Source organism: Echinococcus granulosus (assembly GCF_000524195.1).
Source record: "Echinococcus granulosus chromosome Unknown EG_S00048, whole genome shotgun sequence".
Lineage (NCBI taxonomy): Eukaryota > Metazoa > Platyhelminthes > Cestoda > Cyclophyllidea > Taeniidae > Echinococcus > Echinococcus granulosus.
The window spans coordinates 398,012-416,609 of record NW_020170428.1 but is presented as its reverse complement, the minus strand read 5'-3'; the positions used below and the strand labels follow the sequence as shown (position 1 = coordinate 416,609).

The window sequence follows — 18,598 nt, the reverse complement described above, 5'->3', positions numbered from 1 at the left end:
AGCAGGCTTATTGTTGCTACTGCTGCTAGCAGTTGTGGACGTGCCATCTGGGGGTACAAGGAGATATGTGATCCTATACTCCGGATACGCCTGTTCACCCCGATAAATCACATACTCTGCAAAATTCAAGCCTCCTGCTGAGGGTAACCCAACCACTGAATGATGTCCGGGGGGCGCATGAGCCACCTTCATGGCGTTGAATTGGATGAAAGAACGGCCTAAAGCGACGCGACACAGAAGCATCTGGCGAGGGCAGATGTAGCAGGATCGAGAACGATGGCTAGGACAGCCTGTGCCCCCACCAATACCATAGACATATTGATTGGACTTTGAGGAGTTCTCCGCGAAGTAAATGCCCGCACCAAACATGCCACCGATGTAGGCGTGACGCTCGTCGAACCCACGAGTGACAATAGAATGAAGGAAGGGCGAACCATGGAAGAGGAAGCGTTCGTTGTAGTGACCAACACCATTGGTGCTGCTACTACCCCCACTGCAGCTGCTACCGCCACAGTCCTCGGCTATCTCAGCACAACGGTGTACGTAGCGCTCCCACATCCGACGGTTCCGAATGCGGGTAATTTCCAGCACATGAAGGCTCTGGAACACGCCACCGCAACTGTCTTTGTGCTGCCGGATGCTGCTTTGAAGCTGTTATCGAAAAATATGAATAACACGTTCTTTTCCCCAGTTACGTTCACAGGTAATAATACTAAAGCCCTAAAATTTAAACTCGGTTCCACCTTAATTTAATCACCTACCTGTTCTTCCACATCTCTGAATTCATTCGAATCCCTCGGCACGTCCACAAACACCGTTTCTGTAGCAGCTGCAGCTGGAAAGCAATCCGAACCGGGCGGTATGGGTTCGTGCACTCCAACGCCTCTGAAATGACCTCCACCCACCACTCGCGTGGAGGGGTCCTCCATTGAGGGAATAGATGATGCTGCAGTGGTGTTGGTAGGCGTGGTGGAGGTTGTAGAGGCTGCAATCAGCGATCGATATCGCCCGATGCCCTTGATTATTTTGTGACGCTGACCATAGACGATCACACCCAATTCTTTTAACTCCTCGTGGCCCAAGTCCACTAAGATGTCCAGAGTGATCTTGGAGAGAGAAAAGAACACATTGGACTGAGCAGGAAGTTAAGAGAGTAGATTTGGATTGGCAGAAAGGTCCAAACCTGTTCCTTGTCAAATAGTTTGACAAGATGATCAAGGCCAAGGGAAGTGAGGAAGCTGGCAGTAGTGAGGGCTGGTGTGAGCATGTTGGATACTGACGACGATTGCTGTGGTTGCTGTTGCAACTGCTGCTCTTCATCTTCAGCCCTGCCCTGACCCTCTATACGTGGACCGTCTGTGGACGTTGTTGGCTGGAGATTACAGGCTTGTGAATGTTGTATGTGGGATGGAAGGGGTAGACAGGCAGGAGCTCCGATGGCGGAGGGCATTGCGTCCGCGAGGAGACATTTCACGTCATCAGCTGTGGCCAGATCTAGGGGGGTTTGACCTGACGAAGGGAATAGATGATTTTAAAACAGGAAGCAGACATCATGGCTTTGAGGAAACAGATTCCAGCAGTCACATGGGGATCCGGTAAGGCCACCTTTTCTAACGATCCCTCTGGCCTCTGGTGCGGTAAGCACAAGAAACGCCTTCATATTTGCGTGGCCCACGTCTGAGAGCTACTTGGGTGCAGCACGATGTCCAGTATATTCCACACTTTGTAAGAAATAACGTCTCTCTTCGTATTGATGGCTTCAAGAAAACTCAGTGGGAGGCGGATAACTAGGTTTGCATGGATACACAAAAGAGGTGCTTCCGGGACCACATCAATTTTTGACAACTGTCTTAAGTTAAAGTCTCACAGCAGGGTCGGTATCGAAGTCAAAGGTTTCATCAAACAAGTTCATATTGTCCATGAAAGGAACTCAACGGTAGACAATAGGATTACCATCTCTGCCTCTGCTTTCGGTGTACCTCACTGAGGTGACAATGAAGTGGTACGGTAAAGAATGGACGCGTAGTAGACATCCAAAGAGTTCGATTTGGAGACACCTCATAAAACTGGGGAGCTGGGGCATTGCCCGCAATATTCCGACTCCGCAGAATCCAGACGCTCACCCAAAATTGGACACTATGTAGTGAGTGGAAATGGCTAGCAGCTTTGCTAGAATGCAACAAACAGGTGGGCAGGCAACTTGGCTCATTGTGCGAATAGACTAGGCGTCGAGTAGGTGGGACATTAGCTACTTTTTTTTGAAATAATCAACACTATTGGAACGAAAGTACTCAGTAGTGCGGTGACTTCGTTCAAAGGAATTTAAAGAAAAAGTCCGACAGTCTGTCTCTATGTGCCAGGCTTTCACCTACAGCCGTCTTTTCGTTTGTTCAGATGTGCACATTTGTCAATTCCCTCGAGGATACACCATAAGGAGGCAGATGTGAGCGTCCGAAACGCTTGAGCCATAATTAATAAGCCCGTCCGCGATGAGGCATTTACCAAATTTCGCTGCACATAATAGACAACGAACGAACACACACAAAAATCCTCGTTCGCATTCATTCAGTCCTTCGCGCAACACCATTTGTAAACAATCCAACCAGCCCGTTTGTTGTATTTGCGACGTGGTAGTTAAAGCGTGTTCTTATGTGCACGTCTTGCAAATGACATTGAGATTTCGCCTCTTCTTTGACCAGTCACCCTCTCTCAAAATTGTCCTCCTTCGACGATCCGATTTGTCCAATCAGTGAGTTCACTCGTAAATTTGGTCAACGGTTATCGAAACGATAAAGTGTACATTCTTGACCAGCTAAAACAATTAAGCACATTAATTGGAAGGGCAAAGACTTGCCAGTTTTTGGTTCGGTGTACAAATGAAGGTTAAATGAGTTTTCCCAACAGAAAAGGGGGGAGAAATGAACCCCGTGATGAAACCTCAACTTACCTAGACCCCGACCTTCCTGCTTTCTTTCAAGAGCTGGACGAGAAAGAGTTCACAAACAGAAGATGCATGATGAGTAGCGTAATTAACGACAGCAAGTGACAATCCGTCAGTGGTCAAATCCACCACTAAAGTTTCGGAAATGAAGTAATTTTGTGGGTGTATTAGTTAAGGAGCTTTAGGGTGCGAAAAAAAGCCAACTTAATGGGGAAAGTTGATGGATCTGTCGAAAACATGGAAGTAATAGCTGGGAGGTGATTGGTGGCCCTGAAGTTGACAGACATTTGGCCACACCCTTAAAATCAAGGCGGCCATGACATTAGCCTGTCAGCCACTCCTTACGTGACACAAAGCGCCCTCCGCTTCCTCCACCTCATAGGAGTGCACCAATTTTAAATTGTTTGCCGACTAACTTATGATGAAAAGTGACTTCTGTGATCCAACAGTCATTAAGCGAACAAACACGCCATTGAGTACCCCCAAACGATTCACCGTTCATCCCATACTTGTACGATAAGTACCACCTCATTATTACAAGCTCAGGCTTTCTTCGTGTGGTCCACTTCACGAGCTGTCCACCTACTATAGGCAACATAAACTCCTCATTGATAAACAGATAGCACCAGTCGCCCAACTAATAGGAAGAAAATCCTCTCATACCTGGTAACTTGAGTACTGGGGATGGCTGCAACCTCAGCAAAAGAAGTTTCGGTTCGATTTTCTAGAAGTTTTCATTACAGTTAGTCTCCAAATGTTCTAAAAGGTCGAACTTTTTTTAGTCCCTCCTGGTTGACTTCATATCAAGCATAAAGGCGCCAATACTCAATATAAAGTGAAGGTCGGTCACGATAATTACGCTTGAACCAGCCTCCAGCAGCCAGCCGCAAGGCCCTTACGTACTCCATACTCCCCTCGCTTACCCATTCAAGTTAGTAAATGAAGCCATCTCTACCGAAGTTGGGCTGATTGATAACTAGATTGGAAGATCAAAAGGATCCAAACACATGCACACGGGGACGTAATAGCAGAGAAGGTTTGCACCTGACGATAGGATAGGATGGGATGGGAAGGGGTAATCACCTCGACCTCAACCCCACCTGCTGCAATTCCAAATTATGCCTCTCCAAAATCTCACAGATGCATGTCAAATGGGCAGCCCAGAAATTAGCGTGAGATGGTAACGCAGGTGGCTAGGACCATGCCTCCTCATGCCTTCCACAGACCAAATGCTTTACTCAGGTGGACTGTCTCAACTCTTGCCTCCTTGAGCACGAAACACCCAACGGGCACGACTTTGAGATGCTTTCTATGGTCGCTTCTTTCTTACTTCCTTTATAAAAAATCAACAGTTGACATCCATTAATCGCCTGCCCTCCACAAACACTACTGAAATCCAACTTTAGTGACCAAATCACCCAAACCACAAGCACACACAAAACGGTCTACGAGAACCCGGGTTCAGCGGTCGAAGTGAACCATCCATTCGCCTTTCTGCAGCAGTACACTCAACCGGTGCCCAGACGACCCACCCACCCACCTTCCTCATTCCTCGCCATGGGGTTAGTTCCATGTGCCAGTAGAAGTGAGCATAACTGCGTTCTTCCCTTCTGTGCCGCCTCATGAAGAGGGGTGTAGCCCCACTTATCCACTGCATTCACCGAGGTCCCGTGCCTAATCAGCAGCGCAGCGACGTCCACATGGCCGTAGGAGCTGGCGTTGTGCAGAGGGATGAGGCCGCCTTTGTCCTGAGCGTTAACATCAGCGCCGGCAGCGAGAAGAAACTCCACAACCTCGAGATTGTTATAGCCCGCGGCGAGGTGGAGGGGTGTGGAGTTACGACCCGCAGTGTCGCGGCAATTAATGTTCTCGGGAGTGATAAGACGCTGGATTTTGGCGAGATTGCCGCGCTTGGCAGCTTCAAGGACTGCGGTATCACCGCGGAGGAGGTCGTAGACAAGGCTGTCGGTGTCCTGGAAAGGTAAGATGGAGGAATGGTTGAAAAGTGAGACAGAGCTGTGAATAAGTCAAAAGCAAACATCCACAAAAGTTCTTCCTCTTCACCAAATACGAATGTTTTTGGAATGAACTGGCGAGTTTTGGAAATCAGAGAGCTTGATAATGAAACAGAAAACATTCCACTGCGATACAACAGGAAGTTAACACGGCACGTCGAACTCTGGACAATGGTATCCCTGTTCCGAATTAGTTAGATTGCGAAAATTGGGACTTGAACAGGAGCGGCACTCTTTGAGGGTTCAATGATGGCCTAGCATCCTGAGATGAAATTTCAACGTAACTCGCGGAAGATTAGAAATAAACAGAAAAGAAATTTGTAACCTACGGAATCTGGCGAAATCTCTAAATTTTCAAATACTAATCTTGGTCTTGAGTCGGGGGGTTTCAGAAGATTGAAGTAGAACTGGCACAAAATCAGTCTGCTACGAAACAATTTCAACAGAAAGCGCATATCACAAAGTTTAAATGAGCACTTGGCATTCTTTCTCGAAGCCGGCACTCTAACTTGTATAATTATTGTTAATTAATTTTGAAAAGTTACGAGACAACTAATGAAGGATCAGCACCTCCCGAATCTGGAACTTGAACAAAAAGCTAACAACGAATCCAGAATCCAATGTTATGAATTTCATCTTTAAGCAAAACGCCACTCATTAAAATTGTAACATAAGCCATCATAGCTACTGAGGAAAATTTAGAATGATTCACCTTGACAAGATCGAGCGGTGTGTGACCATCACGATTTTTGCGAGTCGGATCGGCACCGTGCTTGAGAAGGAGGCGACAAATATCGAATTTGCCCTTTGCAGCGGCCTCGTGAAGGGGTGTGAAGCGCCAGAGATCGGTAACATTCACGTTGGCACCGTGTTGAATTAACAACTCCGCCACCTAAAATCGCAGGAGAAGTAACAGCCGAATCACAACAAGTTTAAATTTATCTTGGTAGAAAATTGACAATTTCTAATTACCAGCTTGAGGATGTATGGATGGATGGACGGATGGATGGATGCATGAATGAACGTATACGGGGTGGATGAGTGGGTGTTAAGTCGGGGGGATGTGGCTAGGACCAAGGGACCCACAATGTTGGGTGGGTAAGTAGTTGGACTATAAAAACTACGTATATGGACGAAAAAATAGGCAGCATGAGGTATGATATCGACGAGTAGCTTTGGAATGCACGGAAAAACTGCAAAGGTCAGGAATGAATGGATAGAGACGTCTGTTTTGCTGTCAACTTCAACGAAACCTCACCTTCGCATGCCCATATGAGCAAGCGTTGTGCAATGGCACTAGACCTCCTTTGTCTTTCGCATGTACGTCGGCGCCAAACTTAAGAAGCATCTCCACAACCGCCAGCCGGTTGTACCCTGCGGCGAAGTGCAGTGGCGTTGAATGGCGCCCATCAATATCCCGACAGTTGATGAGATCTGTGGGTGGATTACCATCCCCCTCAGGGCCTCGTTGATAGGCTACAACAAGACGACAGACCAGATCGACGTCGCCTGCCTTGGCGGCTTCCAAGAGTTGGAGGACAACGCTGGCCCATGCGGTATTGCTGTTGTTGCCATTGGAAGGGATGGAGGAAGAGGAGGGGATAGAAGTGACGGCGGTAGCGGCGGCGAAGGACTTTTTCGAAGGAATCTGTGAGGTGCTTACACTTCCATTACTGTTGCTACCAGATGGTTGAGGGGTGGATCCACCCGAGACGGAGGGAAGCTTCTTCTGGTCGATAGAAGTCGAGGGTTTGGAATCGGGAAAGAGAGCTAGTAATGGGTAAAATGGCGTTTCGATTTATATAAGAACCCAGAAAGTAGGACTTCATAAATGAAATATCACACCAAGCACAGTTTTACGACGATTCAAGATATTTATCAGCCTACCAGATTATTTTCTGTCCAAATTGAAGGACACTTTCAACTGAAATGATACCGTAATCTTCACGTAAAGGAGTCCTTAGTTCAAGGACTGAAAAGATAGATTTCAATGCCCTTAAGCATTCAAGGAATTTACTAACTCATTAGGAATTGTATGTCCAACTGCAGAAGTACAGCTGAAATGAAGCAACCACATTTAAAGAAGCCCTCAGTTCAAGGACAGCTTGGGGAATCTAGCGAACTCTACCACCCTACTAAAGAGACTTTCTCCTCTGCTTCAAGGATTCCTAAAACTGGTGGAACTCAGAAAGGTCCCTAAATCGCCTTGGTTCAAGTGCTCCCTAAGCAATCAACTGACCCCTTTTTTGAGTTATATGGAACAAACAGAATGAGCATTCAAAAGCGTAAGAGGTGTCGCCCATTCACTCATGGCTAAAGGGGCTCCAACTTATTCCCTCGAATCCTTTGAAAACGATATTAAATTCACCATTAGTTGGATAGACGATCGCTACCGCTGCAGGCGTGGACGCCGATTCTGACACTGCCGACACAGATTCCACTGGTTCCAAGAACATCCGCCGAACTCGATCCGAAGCTGCCATTTGGAGTGCTGTACGACCTGTACCATTTCCTTCTCCTCCGCCTCCCACAGTGGTCAAATTTCTATCCGCTCCAAGACTGTCCAAAAGTAGTCTCACAGCGACTGCATGCCCATTGGCTGAGGCCAAATGGAGAGGCGAATAGCCCTGTACATCGGTGACATTCACTTGAGCTCCATGTTGCGCCAGAGCCAGAATCGCCTCCACGCATCCTGAGGCAGCGGCTACGTGAAGAGCTGTACGACCTTCCGCGTTGCGTTCACTTAGGCCAGCACCTCTGCAACCCAGAGATTCACTTTAATTAAAAGCTTAACTACGCCAGCTCTTCAGTCGCTGGCGGCTAGAGTCATGTCTATACCCATAAGAGCCCTCTGCTTATAATAAACTGGATTCCATACTAATAAGCTTTACTGTGCATGTTCAGGGATGATATATTCGACTACGTTTAGGGCGGTGACAAGCCAATCCGGTATCATTGGATGGAACTCATATATAAGTGTCTGGCCAAAATGTGCAGGTGCATGAAAAGCGAGAATTTATTGGGGATCCCAAATGCATGGGTGGACGAAGAAATGGGATTTGAACGCACCTGGAGATCAGAAACTCAATCAACTGCCGCCTTTGGCTGACAAGAACCATAGAGGAAGGCGAAGTCGTTTTTCTATCATCCTCCTTACTTCTATCCACCTTGACAATCACTGTAGCTGCCATATGGAGTGTCGTGTCTCCACTAAACGGATGTCGAAAGTGGATGAGGTCAGGAGTCCCACACGACAGTGACGCCAAACCTCCGGGCATTGCTGGCTTCTTCGGCATTCTAGATTCGTCAGAAATGGAAGGAAGAGGTGGTTCCGTTGACGACGTGATAGCCGCAATAGCAGGAGCGGCGACAAAAGTGGAAGCAGTCTTGTGGACATCATCAGTGGAGTTGAGGAGACGCTTCACCAGAACCAGATCGCATCGGCGACAAGCTTCGAGAAGGAGGTGGCCTACAAAGAATTGCGCGCAAATACGTGTGAACAGGGACCGGCACACAGACAAATGGATACAGCTGTGTGGGTGCGCACGTGTCTGTCCGAAGAATAACAAGCGCGTGCACGAAGAGGGTCGGTGAATCAATAGTCCATCGCATTGTAAGTAGCCAATCAGGTGGACCGGAGGAGACGAAAAAGGGGAGAGAAGAATTCCAAACATGCATACACATACAAAGGCAGTAGTGATCATCTTCCACATTTTTTTCACTTCCAAAGATGCAGTATTTAATAAAGCACCTGGTATGTGAAGGGAAGGACATCTGGTGCTACACTAGCAGTCGCTCGACTGAATATGCCCGATGCCTTTATCCCTGTGAAGATTAGGAAGACTTTCACTGGTACCTCAAAGAAGGCCAACGTTCAAGTGAATCGGCTGATATCTACAGAAGGGAGTCTACAGCTGTGGGTGGCTAGATTTGCGAAGATGAATAGCTGACTATAGAGCCCTGTGTTACTGTCAGTAGGGAAACAGCACCTGGATTGAAAGAGTTTAAAAGCTGCTATCTACTCAGACAGACGATTAAGTGGTGGGAAAACAGCAAAAAGCAGGAAGGATACCAAAAAGTAGTTCCAAAGTTTCCCTTTTAAATAACTGTTTCTATTAAGCCATTTATATACTGATAAAGCACGCGCTGGAACATTACCCAGTCTAAAGTTAAGCTTCCAAAATTGAGCTCTGTAAAGCGATTTCTTATCGAAATTACATGAGATCTACAACAACTGATGAGACCGAAGGTGTTTTCGATATGGTAAAGTGGTACTTCCAGTTCTTCGCAATTCAGCCTCCACAATGATGGCACGAGCACCATTTCTAGCCTTGCAACCAGACACGACTACTTTGCAGCACCTCCGGGGATTATTTCAATGCTAGAGTATCTTTAGATGGATTAATGGAGGTGGGATGGATGACTGGATAGATGTAGGGATAAGTCAAATTAAAGGTGTACACATGGGTGAATGAAGTAATAAATGGATGGGTGGATGGACGACAGAAATTGGCTTCTAAAAACACGAGTTTCTCCGAAGCACATTAAGGATGCTAGTGCATAATTAGTCGATGCTGCCGGCAAATAATGAACACAGAAGAAGAAGATCCACTTCCAACTCACCCCTCCGCTCATACACAATCCTCTGTTTCAGCTCTCTGGAGGGCGCCAAATCCAATGCGGTCTTGCCATGAATATTCGGCTGATAGGGATCCGCTCCATGCGCCAACAGGAGGGAACAGACCTCTGCTCTCGCCTTGCTTGCTGCCTCGTGAAGCGGAGTGTAGTGCCAGAGATCAGCAGCATGAACTTGCTGGGCGAGAGAGTCAACAGAACCACCTGCGCATCCACCGCCACCAGCAGAAAGGAGCATCTCACAAACTTCCAAGTGACCGTAGGAGCAAGCGTTATGTAGGGGAATAAGACCTCCCTTATCCTTGGCTCGAACGTCTGCACCCGTGGCTAACAGGATCTGCACGATCCGAGTTCTGTTTGAAGAAAAGGAAGGAACAAGCCACGTGCATGGGACGTAACTACGAGTTCGATGATTCCGTGAACTCAAACACGACATCGATAGTAGATAAATAAGAGGGTAATCAGCTGCTCAACCCCGGATGAGGTAAAAATTGTTAAGGGATGCAAAGTGCACCTCACTTTGCGACAAACCTCAAATACAAGCTTAAGCGTAGTAAAATTCGTTTGTATGACTGCACCATCCTAGGACTGCCTACATGTTTTGTTGACCGATGTGCATTAGCGTGTTTAGATTTTTCAACATTCCTATAAAGTTCGATCGGGAATTTGGAATTAGATGTTCCAAGTACTGTTTTCAAGTTCACACAAATAGATGATAAGCCAAGCTATGAGCTGGAAACGACAGGTGCCTGGTCTTTCTTTTTTCGAAACGTTCGCACCACTGAAAAGCCTCACTGGTGTCCGACTGAGCGTATCATCACTGCAAGCAATTGTTTCCGTTCCAAAGACACTTCGTCACCATGGACTGCCGCAAGTAAGCGCTATCACCGTTATATGCCATCCCCATCTCGATAAATGCCACCTAAGCTGGATTGGACGGCCACTAGAAAAGGTAAAAGAGCACGCTTTGAACCTAATACTGCGTGTAGTCCATACACACATCATAGCATGAATATGGCTTTTGGTCGTTATGGAAGACAAATCCACAAACGATATAATCCTACACTACCCACTCTACACGTTTGTCTCTCGTACCATTTCATTCTTACATCCACATATTTTCTTTGTACGTGCGTTTGTGTAGCATATTTCAAGTCCAAGTGTTCATTACGCACTTGCCATTCACTACGGGCCAAAAAGGCCCCTCCTTGTTGACAAACAGGCAGGACTAGTCACTCAATTAATTGGAAGAAAGCCCTCTCACACCTCGTATGGCAATATCTAGTTGTGGGAGGATCTGCACCCAGCGATGGGATGGAATGGTATGGGGTGGGAAAAGGAGACTGCCTCACCCACCGTATTCCGCCGATGAGGTTTCTCCGAGTGATGCGCATCATCTTTTCTTGACATTTCACAGTCACATGCTAAATAGACAGTTCGGAGCCTAAAGGCGGCTAATAATAGGGGTTTTCTCGGATTCCAGTGAACAAATAATTTGCTAAAGTGGAATGCGAGAGTTCATTCCTCGTCAGGAAGGGATGACATATTGCAGTGATGATTATTTCAACGAAAAAAGAAAGCTAAGTTGGTGGCTGATTTTGGCCCAATTTCTATTATGCAAAACAAACGAAATCAATTTGCTGCTAGTTGGTGGCACCAGGCAAACTCCAAATGTGGCGGAAGGCTTCAAAACAGCCTTTACACTAGGAATACGCAGTTCTGCTTATGTCACCAGTGCCTGTGCCCACCCAGACAATCAATTTACTTATAAGGAGGCTACTGCTGCACCCTACCGATTATATCCTGCGGCAAGGTGGAGAGGAGTAGACTTTCGTCCATCGTCTGCATGGCAGTTGACATTTTGTGGTGTTAGCAGAGACACTAGTTTATCCTCCTTTCCCGTCCGTGCAGCCTCCAGGAGTTCGGTCTTTCGGAAGTCCCCTACCAACACTTGAGCAGTCGGACCCTCAGCAAAGTCAAGAGGCGTCTTTCCGTCAAGGTTGCGCAGATATGGATCGGCTTTGGCCTACAAAGGAAAATGAAGATGCCGCTGACTGCTCTTTTTCATAAACTTCTGCTTCCATTCATTCATTTATTCATTCATCCAACCATCCCAATTCCATCTATCCGTCCGTCCACCAACTCGCACATGCATCATCAATCCAAAAACTAGCAACTCATCCATCCATTTCGGTCACCACCCTTTACCCACCCATGTCGTGCTCATCCATTTACTTATGTCAGTTGAATTTATTACCAACTTCTTTAATATGCATCCCTCTTCTTCCCCATGAAGTTCGTCCACTAAATGAAGTGCCGCCGAATTCACGGAAGAAATTCTTATTCACTGGAGAGGAGAGGACTTATGACAGATTGTATTTTCACAGCAACTTTCCCGCTGAAGAAGACAAGAAAGGGGGGAAAATCCTCGGGGATCATTCATTTACTACGATTGAGCGTTTAAAATACATTGATGAAAAATGATGCTTCGTAGGTTAACGAATGAGAGCAATGCTAAGTAGGTACCAGCAAAAAAATGTCTTCGCACCTTACAGAAAGTAGTTTGAAATAAATCCATAAATAAATTGTTCTCCAACATCATTTAAAGAAGTAAGAGTAAGGGAAGAATGTCATTAGTAAAATCGAAAATCAACCTCTATTGGTGGGGATTTTCGTTCAGTATTAAACCATACCCCAATTCACCCATTTTCAAACCACCAATATGTCTGCCCATCATCCCATCAATATTTGATCTATCTGTCCCTCACACACTTGTGAATATACTCAAAGCTCTATCGGACCACCTATTTGTTCATCAAACGCCCCATTCATTCATATGTAAATGCAACACATCCAGCTTTTACTCATCCACCTCCGATTCTTCCATCAGTTAATCTAGAAAGATGTGACAGATGAAATCATCGAAATCACATGCCCATCATCACCATTCGTTGAATTTCTCATAGAGATGGCCTCAGTCTATCCAACAATAAAATGACGATGTGATTAGCGCAAAAGTGTTGAACACAACTGGAGGCATCGAGGAAGAAGTCTAATTACAACCACTCAATCACTCCAGCTGATTTGCCTTTTTCCTCCACCCAGCCATGATCCATCTGTTCGCCCATCAATCCATCAATCAAATTCCAGCATATCCATCTAACCATCCATTCCAAATGAATCGGTTAGTTCGTTTATTCGCCTGACATTCAATACAATAACTGGGCAAGCTGAGATTAATGCAAAAAACATTTCACACTTCCGGACACTTTGGCTCTATAGTTTCGGACGAGCTGGAAAAATATTAAGCAATTCGACAATCTAATAGAACCATAAGCCACGAAAATTAGTCGTGGAAAATAAAAATTTCCGTAAAGAATAAAGCTCACCTGGAGTAATAAAATACACACATCGACCTTTCCCTTGATAGCAGCTTCATGTAAAGGAGTATAATGCCAATTGTCTTGCGCATTCGGGTCAGAATTGGCAGCCAAAAGAAGTTGAACCACCTCAGTGTGACCAAAAGAACACGCATTGTGCAACGGTATCAGACCTAGACAAGGAGTAAAAGACCAATGCTGTCAGATGATCAAGAGTCAGAGGAGACTGCATCACAAAAAAAGTTCAGACAAAAGTGAGTTTCGAAAATCGACAAAAATATTTTTTCAAAAAATAATTGGCTTACCACCATCATCCTTGGCAGACACATCGGCTCCTTTGGTAATCAACAATTCAACAACGTTTAGCCTTCCATAACCGGCAGCAAAATGAAGTGGGGTGGATTTTCTCCCCGTAGCGTCCTTTAGGTTTACGGAAACACCCTTATCTAGGAGCACGATAACACGAGAAATATCACCGAGACGACATGCATCAAAGATCTCCTGGTTCTCAGAAGACAGCTGATTTGAAAAGGCGGAGGAGGTGGACACAACATCAGAATCACCAATGGAGGTGCAACATCGGGAACCCGAATCTTTGGGTTCTCGGGACATAAGTAGATCATGAAGGCTTAGAAAGGAAACAGGCTAAAGGAGAAAAGGGAACTTATGTATCCGCTTGCTTCCAATTGGGTGGAGCTTGATGTCTTTATTAACCGCAATAGTTTTCATTGTTTGACGCAGATGACTTATTTAAATAGCAAATAAAGTGTTGGGTGGTGTAAAGGTGGCTTTTAAGTTAAGTGGCTTAAAAGGACATTCATACAAGCGAATCCATGAGGTGACGATGAATAAAGAGCATCCCATATGGGGATGTTTAGGTGGGAAAAACTGCATTTGTGCATGGCATTCGAAACTAAAAAAACTATAAATGATTCATGTGCACAATAAAACGTTGTGACTCGTGCAGACTGCTAGTAAGTCCCACCCAAATTCTTGGCTTTCAATATTAAGGTCAATTGTATTATCCTAATCATCCGAAATTCCAAATGCTTCTGAGAACCTAGCAAAAATAAGACCTTATATTTCGAGCATGAGTAATCACTTCATGTCTCACTTCAAAGCCAAGTATTGAATTAAAGAACAGATGCTATAAAGGATTTTGTATTTTGGCGTGGTATATACATCTATTAGTAGAATATATATAAGGGAGTACAAAATAGGCATAGGCTACAATTATGCTCCCTGTTGTGGGCAGCAATTAATAAACTAGTCAAACACTTACGTGCTACTTTTATAAATAGTAGTTTTTAACCTCCAGCAATTTTTAAGCTAAAGCACACTCGTTTTAGCTATCCACTTAGACCCCGCCTACCTTGAAACTCGTTTCCCTAGCTGATGACACTTGCGGGTGGTTCTTTATGGATTGATGATATACTTTTACGGCTTTGCGTTCGTGACGACAAGGAATCTCGTGGCTACAAAAGCATAGTTAATTACTGTAATTAGATTTATTTTACTTTACCTTTTGAAAGACACCGGTGTTCGAGACCGGGTCTTTCAACTCGATGTTATTAATGCTCGGCTCGAACGTGAGAACAATATATTGAGTGTTAGGGTCGAAGCTGGGTAACGCACTTTTTTTTGTCAATGTTTGAAGGTAGAGCTGTAGCCAAGTTTGCAAATTCATCGGAGTTGGAACAGAAGCTTTTGAATCTGCAGGAAGAAGTCATTAATCTCCATCGTCAAAGAGAAAAGGTTTTTGTTTCTACAAAGATAATTTCGATTGCAATTTAGTTGCAATACGAAGTCCGGGAGAAGCAAGGTCAAATTGAGGAACAGGCAGACAGGTTTATCTTGTATTTTAACGAACCTTCAAATTTAGAATAAAGGCGTTAAGCAGTCTTCTTGATGAATCAAACAAAATAAATCGATCATGTATGGAAACTATTGACCAACTTAAGTCTGCTAACAATACCCTTTTGGACGAACAGACAGCCACCGCATTAACGGTGGGACGTCTAGAATATGATAAAAGAGAATTGGTGGAGGATAGGTTGCAATGTTTGGCGCAAATCACCTTTCTTCAAAAACAGATTGAGGATCTCAAAAACTCTGAATCTGATATGAGGCTTCAGTGAGCACTTGCATTGTCGTTACTTCTATTTTCACTCCTAGACTTCAGCGTGAATTAATTCATAGAGGGCTTCTTGACGCTGCCTGCATGCCTCTTAGCGTAGAAGAGGGGCACTCTAGCCAAAGGGGTCGTGCTTTTTCTTCTTTACCCGACATAATGGCGTTCACTATCGTAGGTCGTTTGTCGCCTTCTATGCTTTCTTAAATCGCTAGACTACCGCCGATGATGTAAATTGCGTTAGAATCAGTCCTTCGGGAAAGCTGCTCTCCTATGGCGGCCTGGACAGAAAAGTTTGGCTGTGCAGTATAAGAGGTGGTAAGTAAAACCGACTTCTTTTCCTCACTATTAACATTTATGCTCCAGAGAAATACGATTCGCAAACCTCCTTGGTTGGATGCAACGCCGGAGTTACCGCAGTGGACTTTGACCAAGAGGTAAAAATTTCCGCTTTATTAGGATGGTGAAAATTTGGTTAATTTCTCTTTCCTCTCCCCAATTTTTTTCATTATGGTGCTCTTAAGCATCACGACATTTGGACTCTCACTCATCGACAACCAGGTAGTTAAAGGTCAGTTATTTTCTGCTCCATTGGATTACGTGGGACGTGTGTCCCGACTTTGGTAAGCAGCAATGGCACCTTTGCCACTTACGTGTGTATTGCGGCCACAGGATCGTGGATTTTCGTAGTTGTGAAATCAGAACTCCCGATTTGACTTGAACGCCCGTTGTGGTCGCATCAATCGCTTGCGTTGTTTTTTTGTGCTATCATAATAAACTTCACTTCCCTTTTCCTTGTAGGAAACTATGGTCTTAGGTGCTTCCAGTGATTTCGCGTGTCGCGTTTGGACACTCGCAGATCGACGTCTCAAGGTCAATCTAACAGGTCACTCGGATCGTGTGGTGGCAGCGCGTTTTGTCGATGGTGGAGATGCTGTCAGTGGAATTGTCACGGCTTCCTATGATCGTACCATCAAGGTTTGGTTTTATTATTCAATTTTTTGGGACCCTAAAGAAGCCTTTACTTTACATTGGCTGCAGAGTCCTACTAAACACTTCTCCCCGCATTTTATTATGGTTGAAGCATTCTATCAATACGAGTAGATATCCACGAATTTTACGCCTTTAATCTTATTCACGAGAGGCTTCATTCATCACCACGCACTGCACCATTGATGCACTCGCCATTGTTGTCTGATTTTATGACTAGCGATGTCTGACGGGGCTAGTTATTACAAGAAGTGGCAATATTACACCTGCCACTACGGTAGCAGGTTTAACACGAACACCCCTAGTACTCACCCATACCTTTCCATTTGAAAAAAGAAGTGATCGCAGGGAGGTAATGAATGCATTTACAAGTTGATGTCTTCCTGCCTTGCCAGCTGTGGAATGTGGGACGACGTCAGTGCTCACGAACCATTCTTGTCACTTCCCTATGCTACGACATCCTCGCTTGTCCATCCACGCGTAGCCTCGTCAGTGGGCATTCAGACAAGAAAATTCGTATCTGGGATCAGGAATCTGGCCATCAGATCAGAGAGACCCCTCTCTCCGGTCGAATCACTGGCTTAGATGTCTCAAATGGTGAGTGCCGCGTCTTTGAGGCCCCTCTAATAATCCGCCCTCTCGTTCCTTATGTAGACGGTACCTATGTCCTGGCTTGTACGCGAAACGACACTCTGCACATCGTTGATCTTCGTCAAAATAGCATCCTGAAAACCTTTCAAGCTGAGGACTTCCATGTACATGCAGACTGCGTTCGGCCTTGTTTTTCACCGGATGGGACATTCGTCGCATGTGGATCGCAGAATGGCGACATCTTTGTATGGAATACCAACACCGGGATTGTGGAAAGCATTCTGCACGGTCATGAGTGAGTCTAGATCGGAGTTATTGAGCTCCTTCTTTTTAAAGCGGTTTTGAGGGGGTTTTTTATACACAAATTCAATAGATTTCATTTACCCGCTCCTGTCATATCTGCCTCATGGTCATTTATGACGGAATTCAATCACATCTCTCGCGTGGTACGTTAATTCTCAATCGAATCATCGGTCAAGCATCGTCTATTAATGTTCCCGAAGCATTTAGATTGAAGTCGTACTTAAACATAGATGGAAAGGCTTTTGTCTGGTTTGTTCACCCCAATTCAGTTTATCCGGATCCACCCATTACTGGTCCGCCTCGAATATTTTTCACCTTCTTAATTATTAACGCAGAACTTTGTCAATAAATTCATTACATCAGGTTGGGTGTTGCTTCGTTCGCCCATGTTAAGACCTTGTGTGACCTCAGATTGTTGATTCAGTAGGCTTCCAGCCACTTGAGGACCTCAGCATCAATCTTTAGAACTTTGGGAGGAGAATGCAATGTTCCCACTTGATAGCCAAGTTAGCCGACGTATGATCCCAAATAATTGAATGTTCCGGATTTTTTAATGGTTTAAAAGGATTTGCTTTTTTGTCCTTTTTCCTGACTTGTAAATATCCTTGCGCCACTGTTGTTTGAAATTGATTAAACTGACCTTGTTCATCTACACCTTCAGCAACATGGTCATTTGCACCCACTGGAGTTCCCATGGCACTTATATGATCTCATGTGAACGCGGAAAGAAGGTCATAATGTGGTGGAGAGCTGAATGAGTATCCAGAGCACTTGCGAAACTGAACGTTGGACTTACCTCTTTCATTGTCTTTTATTTCCTGGACCATGGTCATTTGTAATTGTCACTCATCGTGTCGCTTGAACATACAGAATTCTATTTTGATTGGGTGGTGTTCTACTCTTATTTGTCTTTTCGCATGATGTCGAATGCGGGTGCGATGCAGGTCAATTGGAACGGAGTAATTAATTGAAACAGGTTGGGGGCCTGGCGTGAAGTCTGGTTTAAGTGTGATGTGATCAGCGGTACTAGCATAAACATGTCAATCAAGTGGGCATACGATACCTACTCTACCTCTCGACTAGCTGAATAGAACGTGGATAGATGGATGGACAGCACTGAAGGGAGAAAAAAGTGGCAAGGAGGAATAGATGTGGAACCTCACTCCTCCAAGATTACCTTAATCTTTGTCCTTTATTAAATGATTCAGGCTTTGGGTCAGTAGTCCTACGACCAGCGACAGGCATGTGTTGACCAGCACATGACCTTGTCCCAATACAGCTCCTAAACAGGGGGAAAATCCAGATAAAGTGAGATTGTCGGAATAGACGGGAGACTCTGAGGTCGCATACCTCCACAGTTGAACTCAAATTCGATGGCTGACTAAGATGTGGCGGCTGACTAGAAGTTTACAAACACTAGCACCGTAAATGAAGCTGCAAAGAAGAGGGTTTGTGCGCCTGGTGTGGTAAGCACCAAATCCTCTGCGAATTGTATTCTTCCTCACTGGCGTGGCCTCAGAGCTATGGCAGTAGCCTCTCAACCCTCCCATACGTCAGCAATACTGTAATACGATAGCGGTTTATCCCTCGGCATTGGTGAGGCGCCACTTTT

General features: G+C 45.2%; 2 protein-coding genes across 2 annotated transcripts; one reads left to right on the top strand and one right to left on the bottom strand. All coding sequences in view use genetic code 11, as the record gives it.

The window, feature by feature from the left end:
• Positions 1-25: 25 nt before the first annotated feature.
• EGR_05951 (Tankyrase-1) lies at positions 26-14,658 on the bottom strand (the record flags this gene model as incomplete). The annotated part of the gene is made up of 14 exons (XM_024495200.1): positions 26-47; positions 116-651; positions 762-1,106; positions 1,184-1,509; positions 4,482-4,914; positions 5,669-5,848; positions 6,215-6,726; positions 7,325-7,713; positions 8,026-8,425; positions 9,580-9,944; positions 11,385-11,617; positions 12,981-13,144; positions 13,277-13,616; positions 14,494-14,658. 14 exons carry the CDS (start codon positions 14,656-14,658, stop codon positions 26-28), a joined length of 4,410 nt encoding a protein of 1,469 aa, XP_024350419.1.
• A 250-nt stretch (positions 14,659-14,908) lies between these two features.
• EGR_05950 (Autophagy-related protein) lies at positions 14,909-16,982 on the top strand (the record flags this gene model as incomplete). The annotated part of the gene is made up of 7 exons (XM_024495199.1): positions 14,909-15,105; positions 15,147-15,276; positions 15,318-15,420; positions 15,469-15,539; positions 15,904-16,080; positions 16,488-16,689; positions 16,747-16,982. The coding sequence occupies 7 exons, from the start codon at positions 14,909-14,911 to the stop codon at positions 16,980-16,982; spliced, it is 1,116 nt and encodes a 371-aa protein (XP_024350418.1).
• Between the last annotated feature and the right edge of the window lie 1,616 nt (positions 16,983-18,598).